Raw genomic sequence first — 17,695 nt, 5'->3', positions numbered from 1 at the left:
GGCTGCTGAAGCGTGCGTAGTGCACAAACACTCAACTCACAACGACAGGATCACTTGGTAACAAAACGCGGCGCAAATGCGCACGACTACCGGAGCGTCAGCAACGTTGCTGCATCGCAGCGTGGCTAGCTAGCGTCGAGCGTGGCGCAAACTTCGACTGCAGCGCCATCTCAGTGTCTGGGCGCAAATCGCGGCCGCTTCGGGAGGAGCAGTTTCGAAACTAAAAAAGCTTTATAAACGGTGCTTTGTCCTGTAGTTGGCGTAATTAGGCCAATGATGTCAAAAAACATGGCGCCACCTTCAGGTGGCACCACCCCACGTTTGCCACCGTTGAACTCGCGTTTCGGCGAGGCTATAGAACAGCCCCAGAGCCAGCTGTAGGGAGCGCTATCGCCAATGACGAATCAAAGGATGTGACGCCCAGACTTTGTAGATTCGCTACTCCGCTGTCCCACGTACCGTAACTGTCGCCTTTTTATGATCCGGTTGTTTTTAGCAGTTTGAGGTAACCGCAGTGCTGAGTGTGACCGAAAAAAATGCTGCCAGACGTTATTTCACCGTGTCTGGTTTTAATAACGTATAGGGGGACATCACAAGACGCGTTAGAGAGCGTTAAAGACACAAAAAGCTCAATTAGCGACTTTCTCATACCAGAAATAACGCATAAACCAAAATAAATAAAAATACATCGCCATAGCAGTGGAAGCGTCGATATTCATCTTAACAAAAGCTCGGTAGAAGCTTTGCTGATGGTCAAACGTAAATCCTGCTGATCGCCAGCATACTTATCGAATCGGGCGTCATGGTTTATAAATTGCTTGGTGCTATGTTTCCACGTCTCGTTAAGCTTCGGAACGACTGCTATTAGCATTGAGCCATGGAACGGCCTTGCCCTAGAGGTATGAAAATCGTCAAAAAAAAAAAAATACGGTGCGCAATATAAGAGGATGCCAATAGACGCGAACGATATTTTTGTCGCTAAAAAAAAAAAAAACCTGCGCACTTTCTCGCGGATGTGTTGCGCAGCGCGCACAGTTACATCCGCAGATGCGCGTGAAGTTCACTTAAACGTGCACTTCTTGGTGGGGTTCATGGGTGCCCCCGGGCGGCATCTGTAGGCGGCCGCGAACTCGGCGCTGTTCATCAGGGGCACGTTGCAGCGCAGGCTCTTGGGCGAGTAGTAGGGAGAGCTGAGCTCCGCCCTGGCCGAGCACCACTTGTGGCACGAGGCGAGGAAGAAGAGCTGGTCGTTGGCGAAGCCCCGCACGCCGGAGGAGTCGCCGCCTCGCGCCACGACCCGCCGGTAGGCGGCGAACGTGTGCTCGAAGCCGCTGTTGTCGGCGAAGTCCTCGGACAGCGTGAGCGAGGTGGGCTCGCGGTAGCGGCTGGACGCCTCGCTGTACTGGCGCACCAGGCACTCGAGGCGGCTGATAAAGCGCATTCGGGAGGCCTCCGAGAACCAGTTCACCTGTTCTCACGGGGAAGGGCGAAAATGCGAGGAAATGAGAAAGAAGAAACGAAAATGTTTGCAGATGGACTCTTGAAAGGCTAAGTACAGAGTCGATCACACTTGTCTCGAGCGCTCGAGCGGTGAACTGGAGAGCAGATGAAGTTAAACCTTATCGCAGCTGGTTTGCTGGGGGTAAGGCACTGGTGCCTGTGTGGTGCACATGTCTATTAGGCTTCTGTCTAGCGCAAGCATTATCGGTGAAAGTCAATGCCTACTTTAGAATTTCACATTATTTCCACCGGACGGCACTGCTCGAGCGCTCTAGACAGGTGTGTCGACACTGTACTACAACAGCCGAGATAACTCCCATCAGTTGCCCATAAAAGCTCGCGTATTCTGCCTAAGCTATCTTCATCTTCTACTCCTTCCTCTTATTAGAAAACCACGTGGATAACGAATCACATATAGATAACGTGTATAGGGTAATGGCTGCCGTTTTAGGGAGGGAGGGTTGTGCCAGCGCCCCAAAGAGAATAACATCTGTAGTCATTTCAGTTCCTTTAGAGTGTAAACTTGATATAGTTTATATAAGTTGGTGTCCCCTTTGTTTAATGCAGAAGCCTTGTCCCCTTAGTAAGGTATATCCCACCTTGACCCCGGTCTGGTCCATGTTTCCCATGAAGGGGTCGAAGACGTGCGTGATCTCGTGGCCGACCACGTGGCCGAGGCCCCCGAAGCGCGCCGCCGCCGGCATGGAGCGCGCGAAGTAGGGCGGGAACTGGATCGAGGGCATGATGAACATCACGTGGTAGACGAACATGTAGAACGCGTTCACCGGTATGGGCTGCGCGTGCAGGTACAGCTCGCGGTTGATGGAGCGGTTGCCGCGGCCGCCGCGCAGCAGCCGCTTGGACGGCACCAGGGCGGCGCGCAGGGACTCGAGGTACGCGCGCAGAAACGGGCTCCTGCAGAGAACGACACAAGTACGCGCAAAAAGATCGCTGAATTTCGGCAGGATGAAAGCGCCTTTGGTTTCTGTGCTGTTGACCTCAATATATACAAAGCCAACAAGCTTAAAGTGCTGTTCTGGCAAGCGCAGTACAGCCATCTTCAGATACAAAGACAACATCCTCTCACAACATGTCTGCCTGGTCACATAACCTACATGAAAATGAGCCTTCCCTTTGATTTTCATGTTTCGTTCGAAAATGAATTGTGAAATATGGTTTATGGTTTATGGGGTTTAACGTCCCAAAGCGACTAAAGCTATGAGAGACGCCGTAGTGGAGGGCTCCGGAAATTTCGACCACCTGGGGTTCTTTAACGTGCACTGACATCGCACAGTACATGGGCCTCTAGAATTTTTCCTCCTAAGAAATTCAACCGCCACGGCCGGGATCGAACCCGCGTCTTACGGGTCAGTAGCCGAGCAGCATAACCACTGAGCCACCGCGGCGGCGAATTGTGAATAATAATTTTGGATACCCTACAGGTGTGCTGTGTGAAGTGCCAAAGTTTTAACATGCATATAAACACACTGCACTGGCCGACGCCACCCTCTGCCTGAATACTCACGACGGCCAACCCAAGCTTCTTGATCATAAGAAAACTCCCCAAAGAGCCCATGTATCCAAATCCCGCGGTTTAAATGGGCGAGAAGTCGGCCGCTGCCAGTGTCGAGAACTGTGCACGAGTTATTGGTTCCAGCATGGCTAATAAGCGACTCGGTGGCAACAAAATCAACGAAACAGACACGCTAAAAAATGCATAGATATAACATTTAGACAGATTAAAAAAAATTAAACTAGTATATTTCAGCGTTGCTGAAGTAATGCTGTCAGATAGTGCCATTTGCATTTTCCGCTCCCTGCTGGCGCCTTCATAGCAATAGACAGGTCTTAAAGCAGAGTTTCGAACTGAATGATCAAAGAGCTCTGCAGCCGACTATGACATCAGTGCAGAGGGGCGTACCGCGTAATCCCACTCACCTGAACTTGGGCAGGTAGGAGTAGTGGGCGTCGATGGCCTCGGCCGAGGACAGCTCCTTGGGGAAGGCGACGATCTCGTGCAGCGAGGAGAGCTTGTTGACGGCCTCGCGCCGCGTCGCGTCCTCCATCCAGGACAGGTTCCGAAAGGCCCTCAGCGACGACTCGCGGATCGCGTTCACCATGTGGTCGGCTGTCTTGAGCGCGCCGGCCGGCAGGAACTTGGCGAAGAAGAAGTGCGCCAGCGCGAACGGCGCCATCTCGGAGACGCGGCCGATGCACGACTCCAGGTAGGTGACGGCCATCTGCGACTCGCTCGTCTCGCCCATCAGCGCCTTGGTGAGGCTGTACGAGGCCAGGGGCAGCAGGGCGCGCACCACGTGCCAGCCGAGGAACAGCCGCAGCCGGTCCGGGTCGCGAGCGTACTTGCCCAGGAAGCGGCCGGCGACGGCCAGGTAGGCGGTGCCGATGATGTACAGCTCGCTGGTGGCGCTCATCTGGACGTCCTCCGGAAGGTGCCGGTTGATGGCCTCCAGCCACTTCTCGGAGGAGACGCGGCCGGCGCTCAGGTCGCCGAGCTCCTGCGAGGAGAGCGGGCGGTCACGTGATGTCAGGTCGTGTGGGGCTGTGTTGTGTCAGGTCATGCGCCTGTGGTCATGTGTCGGTGTGTGTAATTGAGGCACGCATCCAAGGACGGCAGATTGGGCGAGTTGGTGTTCCATGGTGACAAGAAAATTCAAACAGCGCTTGACAACAGGACCAGAAAGAGGAGGAGGAGGCCCTCCCCCTTCGAAATAAAGCTGAGCCCCCCTCCTTCATCCGGTTTACCCTGCTCGACGCAAAAAAATCGAAGGGGACACTTAAGCTCCGCCTTAAGGGTACGACGCGATAGCATTTAATGGGTGTTAATTCCCATATACGCAGTACGTCATTCTCTACATTCATAAATCCCTGGAAGTCCTCAAACCCCTTCTGGTGCAGTGGTGCAGCGGTTAAGCGATGCGCTTCTGCCCTGCGATGGCAGGTGCTCCCAGCGGTGGGCCTTGTGCGACCCAGGTTGCTCTTCCCGACCTACCAATCAGTAATTTAACTGCCACCTGCCATGTTGGGCTGTTTGATCACTATACGGTGGTCGGGTTGTGATGATGCCGCAATTTCAAGTGATCTAGTTGGCCCACCTGCCTTCTAGGTTACTCTCTGAGGACCATTAAGCGTAGAAAGTTGGGCTAGTTGGTTGGTAGTACTATTATGATACATTCCAGCGGCTAAAAAGACACGGACGAAGGTAGACGAGACAGGACGAACGCCGGACTTCAACTGAGGTTTATTTCACAAACAGCGATAATATACAAAAGGGGGCGCAAGGAAAAGTAATCCGTGACAAGATTAACCCATAATCAAAAAAGTGCAGAAGGCTCCTTTGCCATGCCACTCATGTTTTCCACATCGGCGCACCTACTATCTATCGCCTACCTGGCTGAATCCACCCGTTTGCCTTCAGGTAATCTATTTCTTTTTTGTTTAGCGCCACAGAAGGGCTGCTGACGCAGTTTTCTTTGTCATTGAAAATACTGAACGCTTCAAAAATTTCTCGGCTCTTTTGAGTCTTAAATCTGCGCATCACACTTGTCCTTTCTAAAAACGCCTTACATGCTGGCTTGTGTGAGCAACGGCGAATGTGGTCGGCTAGGTGACCTCCGCCAGATAACGAATGGGCTGTCCGGCGATGCTCTAGCAAGCGTTCGTTGAGGCAGCGTCCCGTCTGTCCGATATACCGTCTGCCACAGGCGAGGGGGATGCTGTATACAACACCAACTTCACATTGAACAAGAGGTTTGATGTGCTTAATTTTGCACATAGGCCTCTTTTTGGCGTCATTCACCAGGCGGCACATGCGTCCCATTAAGCACATCAAACCTCTTGTTCAATGTGAAGTTGGTGTTGTATACAGCATCCCCCTCGCCTGTGGCAGACGGTATATCGGACAGACGGGACGCTGCCTCAACGAACGCTTGCTAGAGCATCGCCGGACAGCCCATTCGTTATCTGGCGGAGGTCACCTAGCCGACCACATTCGCCGTTGCTCACACAAGCCAGCATGTAAGGCGTTTTTAGAAAGGACAAGTGTGATGCGCAGATTTAAGACTCAAAAGAGCCGAGAAATTTTTGAAGCGTTCAGTATTTTCAATGACAAAGAAAACTGCGTCAGCAGCCCTTCTGTGGCGCTAAACAAAAAAGAAATAGATTACCTGAAGGCAAACGGGTGGATTCAGCCAGGTAGGCGATAGATAGTAGGTGCGCCGATGTGGAAAACATGAGTGGCATGGCAAAGGAGCCTTCTGCACTTTTTTGATTATGGGTTAATCTTGTCACGGATTACTTTTCCTTGCGCCCCCTTTTGTATATTATCGCTGTTTGTGAAATAAACCTCAGTTGAAGTCCGGCGTTCGTCCTGTCTCGTCTACCTTCGTCCGTGTCTTTTTAGCCGCTGGAATGTATCATAATAGTTCTCTGAGGACCAACGGCCAGAGCCATGCCCGTGGTTTTCCGTTCACAACGACGACACCGACAACGCCGAAACCAGATTTTATGGTTAACGGGGCCTTTAACTCTATCGCTTTAAAAAGTTACCTTGGGCCCCTCCTGAAAAGCATTTCTGGTGAAGTGTATGATGTTGGTGTATCGCAGCAAGAATACTTTGATCCGAACTAGTTGGCACATGTTCCCACTAAAATCTGAGGTTTACTGTCAAGCATTTCCCGCTGTGGTTTAGTGACTATGGCGTCCGGCTCCCTATCCCAAAGACGTGGGATCAAACCTGGAAGCAGTCGCTGCACTTAGATGGAGGCGAAATGCAAAAGACAGCTGTTACCTGCGGGATGCCAGCGCACGTAAATTAACACTGGGTGGTTGAAATGATTCTGTACCCCTCCACTACGGCCTCTCTGTCATGGGCACCACTTGGATGTTAAATCCCACTAACATATGTTTGTCAATGCACGCATGACGTGTGCACACTGTACGCGTCTTCTTTACCTTCTTTTTCTGTGCATTAATTTCCACCTCGGCAAGCATTGCTGTAAGAGGTGTGTTTTACGCATTTGAAAACCCTACCTGGAACTGCGAGTAGCCGATGAGGTCTTTCTCCTTGAATTCGAAGTACATGGACATGAGGTCCGTGTCCATCTGGACCGTGTCTTCGACCAGGGCCGTGTAGTCCTGCGACGGATTGCCCATCGTGCCGGCGAGGTGCAGTAGCGTCCTGCCCAGAGTTGCGCCCTGCAGGTGCAGTGCCCGATGCTGGAACCAGAGCATCAGGCCCGGGTTCTGGCTCAGCGACAGGATGAGCCGGTCGTCCTGCTTGAAGTTGGGCACCAGCTTCACCTGGGGGCGGGTTCATGAAAGCAGAGTGGTGTCATACTAGTGTGAAGGACTGTGTACGGGAGGCCTAGGCATGACCCAGAAGAACTCTCTCCATCGACTAGCACCAGAGACACTGTGTCTAGCTTCAAAATTATCGCCCTGCCCCGTCAGCGAGGGCGGTTGTGTGGAATGCGGCGGGCGCAACAGAAAGACGTGCAAAGTAGCCAGAGGGGTAAAGAGGAGAGGCTGCGCGGGGAGCCCAGCGCAACCACACACATCCCTGCGGCCCGTTTTGCGGTGCGTCCCCAACTCCCCCCCCCCCCCCTTTGGCGCAGAGACAGGCACGTTTGTGCGTTTGTGCGTGCCCGCATGCGCGCCTGCAGACGGCCTTGTTGCGAGGTACGGGCTGTGGACTCTGAGAAGGCTAGAGTTGGGTTTTTATTAAGGGAAGTTAACCCAAAAGAAAAGAGGGCCCCAGGCCCTTGGAAAGTACAGACTGGCTTCCCGAGCCAACGTTTATAGATACTTTAAACGTTGCCCCGAGCAGCTGCTCTCTTCCGCTGCTGGAGGAGGACTCTCTTTGCCCGTTGACGGCCAAGTTTTCGAATGCCGTGGTCGCGTGACCAAGCCGCGGTTCTTGGAAGAGGGGGCGTCCTTGGGGATCGAATCCAGACCACCCCGAGTTCCGATGCGAGAGGAGAGAGGACAGCCGTGACCCTCATAAACATGTCAAGTTCGAGAGGAGTGCATCTTCGGCCGAACATGAGCCCAGCGTTCGCGAAGAGGCCGGCACCCTGCGGCGCCGAGGGTATACGCCGGAACGCTCGCGGCACAAACAGTTTCCCGGAGTTCGCGGGCCCACAGGCCAGCAGTGTCTTGCAACGCAACGGCCTTACTAACGGCTCAAGGTGGCGGGGGAGGCCGGCAAGCTAGCACCAGGAGGGCTCCCAGCAGAGGAGGCGAGACGCTGGTTTAGGGGAACCGCTGCCCTCCGAGGGACACCTGATCCCCTTCGACACATCCCCAACGGGGCCGCCGGCCTTCGCGTCCTAACGGCCGCGGCTTCATGGAAAAATCGGCGGGCACCCTTGGTCGGCTGCATGAAGCGACGGCGAAAAACCGTTGGGCGAGGAGGACACCGAAGGAAAGAAAGAGAGTCCTCAGAGACGCGTTGGAGACAGGAGACAAAGGAGAGAACGAGCAAGGACGGGCGAGGTGAACGGAAGCAGATCGAGCTGGTCTGTAGTCGGCGAGGCCGGACCTGAGGGGTTCCGCAGCAAACTGACCGCCAGCCGAGACGCCCAAGAAGCCTGACGCCGCAACTTGTCATGGTACCGCTAGCCGAGACGACTGCGGAGATCTGACGTTGCCTAGATTGAAGCCCCCGTCAGCGGTTGCCGGGCCAGTTCGCCGAAATGTGGGACCGTCGCCAGGCTGAGCGCCACCCCGCCAGAGCAGCCGAGAGCGAGTCACCTGTTGGCCGGACTGCACCGACGCCTAATACAAGACAGCGGTGAGCGAACTCCCAGTTTCCTTCAGGCAGAGAGTGTGAATAAATTAGGTTGACTCGGAGGCGTTGTGTGTTGGCTCAATTCTCCTCGCTTCAGCAGAACCCGTAAATAGCAACAAATATTGTGTTGCATTGTGACTGACCCCCGACAGGTGGGAACGTCACACTAGCACTGTCCTCGTTGCTCAAAACCTTTTAATTCAGACGAGCCTCAGGACCTCACTCGTCGCGATGGCTCAGCGGTTAGTGCACTCGGCTACTGAGCCGGAGTTCCTGGGTTTGAACCCGGCCTCGGCGGTCACGTTTCAATGGAGGCGAAACGCAAAAGGCGGCCGTGTGCAGTGCGATGTCAGTGCTCGTTTAAGATCCCCAGACCCTCCGTTACGGCATCTCTTTCTTCCTTTCTTCTCTGGCTCTCTCCTTCATCCCTTCCCTTACGGCGCGGTTCAACTGACCACCGAGATGTGAGACAGATACTGTAGCGTTATTTTTCTTCAAAAAAAAAAATCAATTTTACTTATCTTTGCCGAGGTGTCTGGAAAGCTTTAAAGTGGTAAAAGGCACTGACAAGGCATGCACCGAGGAAGGAAGAGGACAGGAGACAAGCGCTTGCCCCTCCTTTTTCGCATCTGTGTATGCCCTGTCAGTGCGGTTTAGCACTTTCTAAACTACGAACCATTTAACCTGTGTGCACAAGTTCAGTTGTGACTGAAAAGTGTGCAAGAAGTTCACATTTTAAATATCGATAGAAACTAGTGCAAAGCAAGGTTGATAGACAAGCTCTCGAGGGAGGAAAATCCGAAATGACGACCTCTGGAACATTGCAGGAACGAAAACTCAGGAAAGGGCTTGACTAAAGCTTTAGAGATCAACTTCCACCAAGGTGCTTTTTTAGTCTAACACACCAACACAGCCTGAAGACTTTCGGCCTCCAATTTTTGCCGGGGTTGAAGTGCACGACAGGTTCCCGACGTCGCTGCTGTCGTTGGTGGCGCTGTAGTTGCCTCGTAGCCTATAACTAACTTCGCAAATACTAACAAGGCAAAATCACCAAAGCTCCTTTCATTAGTAAGCGCACCCTTAAGGTAATTGTTCGCGTATTTTACACAACACTATCGTTTGAAACGAGCTAGACTTCCTCCAGCGGATAGATCCTTGTCCAGATACCAAGCCATCAACTGGCGCCGGTTACAAACTTACCTTTCCTGACCCAGCACTCTGGAGTCTTATGTACCCAGGGCAATTTTCAGACAAATGCGCAAACTGCGAACTTAGGGCCACCTTGGACCACATACTATAGGAATGTTCTCATGCCCCCCGGCAAGAACGAGGTATAACCACAAAAGATCAATGGGAGACCTTACTACTGAGCTCCGACCCGGCGACTCAGTTACAACTCGTCCGACTGGCCGAAGCCGCCGCCGAGAGTCAAGACCTTTTGGCCGTCGTCTAGGCGAGTAGCCCTCTGGCTACCCTCTTTCTGTTGGACATTAAAAGTTTTCCTATCCCTATCCTATCGTATTTGTGCAGTTACCTATGTGATAATGAACGACCGACTCGCCAAACAACGTGTTCTCTTAATTAAACTATGCCATATAGGTCTACGCATTACACGGACTGTGTGAACTAGCGCCACCTGGAATAAGATGTGCACGTCGGTGTCCAGTCCGAGGCCGACGAGCGCATCGATGACGTCGAACTGGGAGTCGGGCGGCGCGTCGGGCCATCCCAGCTGGTGGTCGCTGAGGAAGGCGCGCAGGCCTTCGAGGTTCTCCTCGCGGTTGACGAAGATGTCCTCGCACATGCGCAGTGCCTGCGCCGACTTCTCGCCCGCGCGGCTCTGCGGCGCGAACACGGACTGACGCCGGATGTCGGTGTACAGGCTGAAGAAGATCTTGCGCTGCAGGCTGGTGAACTGGTTGGTATCAATCGGGTGCACCTGGGGACAGTGCAAGAAGTTGGACGAGACGTTTCGAACAGTTCACAGGGCCGATGGTCTTCTTCAGCAAAATCAACAGAACTGCGTTCATGAGTAATCAGAAACTATCATGAGGCAGTGTCTTTGCCAGGTCGTAATTTTTCGCAGCTAATATGAATAATGAATGAAACGTGAACACCAGCACCCAGAACCTATGAGAGTTGGAGCGGACGCTCACGTCACGGCGCGGTATAGTAATTGTTGCTACATTCTTGTCCAGGGCTATGGCGAAGAGGCTGGGTGAATTTATGAAGGCAATGTTAACCTAATTTGTTCTTCTATTTTGTGAATAGTAGTCTGCCAAGCGACGACGATGACGCCAAGATACGGCCAAGCAATTTCATTTGGCTTGTTCTTAAAGATAAGGTTTTACCCACTTTCCAAGCAATGAAAGTGTCAAAGAAAATGGTGCGTTATGGTGAAAATGGCCTTAAAGGGGTAGAGACATCAAATTCCAAGGTTGTACAAAAGACTGCCATACGTTTCCTTTGTATGTGAGGGCCATAAGAGCGAAGTATTAAATTTAAGGGAGGTCTAGAACATATTTTAATTTCATTTTAAAGTTCGTGAAAATGCTCACTCTTGAAGTCTGAGCCATCGCTAGTGCATCAATGTGACGTAGGAACAGAGAAGAAAACACAAGCAAGTATTTCCTACGTCATTGCACAGTTTTCTGACGTACGGGACCAAGTTTTGCGGTTTCGCGGCCTAGCAACCTTGGTTACGAGTGCTCACGAGTCTTTTTTTTTTCTGCACGCTCGCGAGCGCGATGGTGCTTTACGCCCGGCGTTGCCGAAAGCGATGTCGTTGCCGAAAGATCCACTTTTGCAGAGGCATATTGCCCGTGCTCTAATGTAGGAAGCATTCTCTAGTATCATGGATGTTATGTATTTTCTTGTGCGAACGTGAAGTACGCCGAGCATGCCGGCCGGCCGGCCAGCCTGGATCCCGTCTGCCGGCGTCATAAAAAGGAGCTAAAGTGCGTTCTTGACGTAAATAATAAACCCTGGGATAAGAAATGTGAAAAATGTGTCATTTTTGAGGATCGCTGACGAATACTGAGCTGCTGGCAAAGGTAACGACTGTGATACGAGCAAACTTTTTGCCACAACCGCCTCGCAGCTGCCGCTGGCCCGACGTTGCGGTCCGGCTCGCCTGGCGCCCGCTCGCTTCGCTGCTGAAGACGTCGTGGAGATTTACCATACTATTATTTTATTGTGAGATGATGCTGTTGACAGTAAAGCGATGTGTAGAGTAGGCCTTTTATTATAGCGCAGGCGACTTCCGAAGCGCCGGCCGCTGCGACTTCGTTGCGGAAGAGGCTATAGGCCTAGCGACGACCACGGCAACCAGGCAGCAGAAGAGCTCGTCGCCCGGAGCGCCCGCGAGCGATGCCGTTGCCGAAAGCTCGAAACATAAGCAGGCATGCTTTTGTCGCTGCTCGAGCAGTCTTTCTGAGGGACTGCTGTACGGCGGCGAAGTGCGACACCGGTTGCGGGCGGAGCTTGGGTAGAGCGGCGCAGCGATGCTCACCGCTCCGTGTCCCTGCTTGCAGTGGGGCGGCAGTTCGCAAGCGCCGATCAGTGCGGCGCGTCGGCCAAGTGGCCATATGGCTTGATGAATGTTGGTGCGCGTGCATTATTTCTCTAAATAATGATTGCACTTCCCGCTCTGAGCTCGCTACTTGTTTTTGGTCGGTGAATGTTTTCGCTCGGCCACCGATATGCCCAAGGCACGTCGGCCAACGGGTCTCGTTTTGGTCGGCGGCGTTGTCACACTAGGACGACGCTTGGTCGTTGGGGCGTCGTCGTCGTCGTCGGTGCAGTGTGACTGGCTAGTCGGGGAACGACCAGGTTGGCCGACGCGACCGTCGGCGTCGCTGTCGCGTCGACCTCGGGGTCCCGTCGGCCTAGTGTGAACGCGCCTGAACTGCGCGCTGGTCCCAGGCTGCCCTAGTCGTCGCTAGGCCTTCTTACATCGCGTGGGACCTCTTCCCTTTGGTCAATTGTATACGGCTGATTAACATGGATCTTCTCGAGCAGTTCTCTGCCGGGTGTTGTGAGTGCGAGCCTATTGAGTTGTGAGAGCCATTGTGCTTCCCACATCTCTTTGAGGGTATTATGTATTCCTAGAGCCATGAGCTTGGCCGTTGGCGTGGAGTTCGGTAGCCCCAGTGCCGTCTTGTAGGCTTTCCTGATGAGTGTCTCCAACTTTTCAATTTCCGACCTGGAGAGGTTAAGGAATGCCGTCCCGTACATTATCCGCGAGATCACGAAAGCTTGCACTAAGCGGATGGTGTCCCTTTCCTTCATGCCATGGTGTTTATTTCTGATACGATGTATCATCCGGAGTATTTGCTCGGTGGATGTTGTAAGCTTCTTCATTGTGGTGGTGTTCTGTCGCCCCTGCGGGATATACTGCCCTAGGATCTTGATCTCCGTGGGTTTCTGTACTGGGTGGCCCTCTATATACACCGAGATGTTCTGCGCTAGGGGTGTCCTCGGGTTCTTCAGAATTAGCAACTCGGACTTTTCCGGCGCACACTGGAGGCCTCTCTCTCTGGCGTACCGGGCCACCGTGTCCGCTGCTGCTTGAAGACGCTCCTCGATCTCGGCGTCACTCCCCGAGTTGCACCAGACAGTGATATCATCCGCATACAATGTGTGTTTGATGCCGGGAATTTCGGAAAGAAGGCCTGGTAGATCTTTCATAGCCAAGTTGAACAAGAGGGGTGACAGTACCGCCCCTTGCGGAGTTCCCCTCGGGCCTAGAGTGATGGGATCTGATTTTATTCCACCGAAGTTTATAGTGGCTTGCCTGGCTGATAAGAAGTTTTTGATATAGTTGTAGGTTCTTGCGCCACAGTTGGTATCGGCGAGGCTTTGCAGGATATTTTTATGTAGAACGTTATCGAACGCTCCTTTCAAATCTAGTGCCAGGATGGCCCTTGTCTGTGACTTGGGAGGTGTCTCAAGGAGGTCTTTGTACAAATACAATAGGGCGTCCTGTGTTGATAGGTGAGGGCGAAAGCCGAATTGAGTGTTAGGTAGGAGGTTGTTATCTTCTAAGTATCTACTCAGTCTCGTGTTGATGACCCTCTCTATGAGTTTCCCCAAACACGAGGTCAGCGATATCGGCCTTAGATTATCCAGTTTAAGGGGTTTGTTCGGCTTCGGAATGAACCGAACCTCGGCTGTCTTCCAGGATATTGGTAACGTTCCAGTAGCCCAATGCTGCTCGTTGAAGCATTCCACCAGCGAGGTGATGGTGTCATCGCTGAGGTTAAATAAGAGCTTCGCTGTTATCTGATCTGGACCTGGAGCTGCATTTTTTCTCATGGCCGCGATTTCTGCTTTGATTTCTTCTTTCGTGAGTGGGATGTCCAGCTCGGGATTCGGCAGCCCAGAGTACTCCGGCTGTTCCACGACTTGGTCCGTGCACAGATACCTGGTCTTGAGCTTTTCCATCAACTCTGTGTCCGTACCAGGGGTGGCGTGTACGATCTTCGTGAGCCTGTCTTTAGTGGCCGACTTGCTGCTGCTGGGGTCGATTAGGACACGTAGGAGCTTCCAAGTCTTTGACACCCCTAACTTCCCCTGAATACCATCACAGAGCGAATTCCAGTTCTGTCTGGTTAAGGATATGGCATAGGCTTCTGCCTTTTTGTTTATCTCCTCTATTTTTTTCTTGAGTTTGCGGTTAAGCCGTTGTCTGCGCCATCTCTTTGTCAATGAGTGCCTCGCTTCCCATAAATGTAGAAGGTGCGGATCGACCGCTGGGCAGTCCTCTCTCGTGCAGACCTCTTTTGTAAAGGCTTTCAAAGTGTGCACCTCATCTTTAACCCATTCCTCTAGGTCGGTAATAGGGTTTGCAGTAGATGTGTGGGCCTTTCTCCACCTGTCCCAGTTCGTAACTCTTGCGATGCCTATTTTGCGCTTGCACGCATTTGTGCTTATCTCCAGAGAGAGTATGAAGTGATCGCTTCCCAGGTGCTGTTCGGTATTCTTCCAAATGGCGCTTTGTATGTTCTTGGTGAACGTCAGGTCAGGACACGTATCTCTACTGACACTGTTTCCCAGCCTCGTAGGGTAAGTGGGATCGGTGAGGGTCGATAACCCTTCAACGCATCAACGTGCACCCCATTCCGCGGAATATGCATCCCGCATATAACATCGAGAGGAGGAAGGCAAGAGGGGAAGCCCTGCAGAAGAAATGGGACAAGCAGACTAACACCCTTTACGTGGAAGCAGCAGGACCACAGAATGGAGTCATGACTATTGTAGTCTCAACGCCTTCAGGGTCGATGGTGAACTGCGCCTCGGTGAAAACATCTAACCCCACTCACGCAGAGGAGGCAGCTATTGCATTAGCTGTAGCATATAACCCCAACGCCGTTGTGCTCACTGATTCCCAGAACGCCTGTCGCAACTACAATTCCGGATTAATTCATAAGTCAGGGTTGTCATTGCTGACTAAGCATCCACCCAACCAAGCCTCAATCATCTGGTTTCCCGGTCACCTGGAACTACCAGGAGGAAACGAAGCCGCTCACAGGCATGCCCGAGCTCTTCTATACCGGGCGTCTCCCCCTGATGACCATGAAGGGTGCCGTGACCTGATAGGTTTAGCAGTGTATACTGACAATCTCGCGCCGTACAGAACAGCCAGAAAGGAGTACCCAACACCACACAAATCCCTCAATAAGTTAGAAGAGAACACCCTTAGGAGACTACAAACCAACACATACCCAACACCAGCTAAATTACACCTGTGGTACCCTACACTATACTCTCCGCAGTGCCCACACTGTGGAGAGGTAGCTAACCTCTACCATATGGTGTGGGCATGCCAATTTAATCCCTTACTTGACCCCATTCCCAACCCCTCGGAGGAGCAGTGGGAGGCTATTCTGCTCAGCGATGATCCTGACCGTCAGCACTGGCTGGTGGGGAGGGCCACCGCAGCAGCAGCAGCCAATGGACTACCGGACTAGGCGGCCCACCCACATGTTCTGAAAATACTGAATAAATAAAGATGTTTTCAATCAATCAATCAATCGCTAGGCCTAGGTGGTCTCGCTTCCGCAGTTGACGGCGCTTTGGAAGTCGACTGCCTACTCTTCACATCGCTTTAGTGCGAACTCGTCCCATAATAGAAGATAAGTTCGATTTCCACGACGCCTTCATCAACGGAGCTAGCAGACGAGCAGCGCGCACGAAGAAGCAGCGTCGAGCTGTCGGGATGGGACAACGTCGGCGTGAGGTCGGCGCTGTTGTCGGCAGAGTGTGACACACGGGTCGGCCGACGGCTGCTATCTCGGCGACGCGACGGCGATGCGCTCGTCAGGCGACGACCGGTGCTCGGTCGGCGTCTGCGCAGTGTGACAGACGCGCCGACGGCACGAAAATCGCTGCCGCCGACCATCGCCAGACTGAAATCGGCCGATCGTCGGCGTAGTGTGAACGCGCCTTTACCATTTGACGTTGCCTACACGCTCGGTGTTCGCTGGCACAATCTGAGCTGCATCGGGCCTGACGCTTGCCTCCTCTTCGGAATCGCTGGCCAGCGGATCAAAAATGAAGTGGTTGTCGGGGTTCGAACCTCGGCGTCTTCTTCCTCGTCTGCGTCATCCCGCGATTCCTCATAATCGGTGTCTTCGCCGAAATAAAACTCTTCTTTCCGACTCGGAGCTGTTCGACTTGCCCTCCGCCCGGCTCTCCGTGTTTACGCGCACCACGTGCGTGTCAAGCAGACGACATGCCTACACGACGTCACGGCTTTCCGGGCCCACGTGACAACGCATTGTCTGGTTTTTGACGTCATGAAAGAGCCTGGCAAAACCTGGCAACTACGAACCGAAACCGAAACTGCTGGGTACAAATAATACGATTATTAATTATATAATGCGAGTTCATGCTTCTAAGATGGTGTTCCATGCTCACTGAATCGCTACGCATTATTTACAACCCAGAGATACAACACAAAAATTTGGTGTCTCTACCCCTTTTACATGCCTTTTCTGTCACTGTAGATTAAATAGACGTTTAAATGCTGATTTATTTGCAAGCATTACTGCATTTTGTTACATCTGCCCTGGTATTGACTAATTCACTACTTCGCAGTCACCTTAAGGAACAGGGTTAAGAAAAATTGAAAACTTCTGGATCTATGGCCCTGCTCTGTTTAAAACTGCCCTTGTTAGATGTTCACCCACCCCCGTCACCTCCTCCAGGAGCGCACCCATTTCCAAGCCCACTTTGTGTACGCGAACACCCGTGCAACATTCACAAGAGCGCTCTGATCCATATACATGTTCCTGTGGGTCATACCGGACTGGGGAAGCTCTTTCTTTGGAAAACATGTGCAGACATGGTGAACCTAACCTAAACAATGCTAAACTATTCACGGCATATTACGACACCGACGCCGGCACCGTTGCCCAGAATAGTAAGCCTATCTAAAGTTTCTGTTTTCGAAGCACGCGTGCCAGGTTTGCCCACCTTGCTCCAGCGGCCGCACGCGAACTGGTAGAAGTCGGCGCACGGGTCGACGCTGGCGTCCATGGCCATGGCGAGCTCGTTGGGGAAGTCGTAGCAGTCGGGTGCGAAGCAGCGCGGCGCCACCACCGTGGTGACCAGGTGCGGCACGAGCACGTACAGACTGGCGTACGCCAGGCTCGCCACCAGCGTGGCCACGTACGGGCTCACGTGGCCCGCGCACCAGGATAGCAGGCCGAGGCCCGCTTCCTGCCCGTCCGCGATGCCGGCGTCTGCCAGCGTGGAGCTCCTGGAGGGGGCCTCAGTCCAGTCGCGCGTCACTCGGAGGTGGCCTTGAGGAGCTTAGGAAAAGAGGAAATTGGTTTTCGAGGAATGGAAATGGCGCAATAATTGTCTCACATCTCAGTGAACACCGAAACCACGTCGTAACGGAAAGGAGGAAGGTAGGAGTGAAAGAAGAAATAAAGAAGCAGGTGCTGTAGTGGAGGGCTCCGGAATAATTTCCACCACCTGGGGATCTTTAACGCGCACTGACATCGCACAGCACACGGGCGCGTTTTGCGTTTCGCCTCCATCGAAACGAGGCCGTCACGGCTGGGTTCGAACCCGGAAACTCTGGCTCAGTAGCCGAGCGCCCTAACCACTGAGCCACCACGGCGGGTCATTGGAGCTTAGGCCTGAGTGAAAACCTGAGGTACACTTTTGGTAGGATGGCAATATGATGTGGGGGTTCAAAGTACCTATGATTGGTTTGGTCTGTAAGGTTTAACGTCCCAAAGCGACTGAGGCTATGAGCCGTAGTGAAAGACTCCGGAAATTTCGACCACCTGGGATTCTTTAATGTGCACTGACATCGCACAGTACACGGGTCTCTAGAATTTCGCCTCCATCGAAATTCGACCGCCGCGGTCG

The 17,695-nt window shown here is 52.9% G+C and overlaps 1 protein-coding gene across 1 annotated transcript; it reads right to left on the bottom strand.

Moving 5' to 3' along the window:
- Positions 1-785: 785 nt before the first annotated feature.
- LOC149335822 (neprilysin-1-like) lies at positions 786-17,071 on the bottom strand (the record flags this gene model as incomplete). The annotated part of the gene is made up of 6 exons (XM_089554021.1): positions 786-1,468; positions 2,100-2,415; positions 3,439-4,016; positions 6,550-6,819; positions 9,945-10,247; positions 16,787-17,071. Coding segments are annotated over 6 exons (2,160 nt in total), but the record flags the coding sequence as incomplete, so codon positions are not given.
- Positions 17,072-17,695: the final 624 nt, after the last annotated feature.

This window comes from Amblyomma mixtum, chromosome 7, assembly GCF_055824585.1.
Source record: "Amblyomma mixtum isolate Tamu chromosome 7, ASM5582458v1, whole genome shotgun sequence".
NCBI classification, from domain to species: Eukaryota; Metazoa; Arthropoda; class Arachnida; order Ixodida; family Ixodidae; genus Amblyomma; species Amblyomma mixtum.
This window is presented reverse-complemented; position numbering and strand designations above follow the sequence as displayed.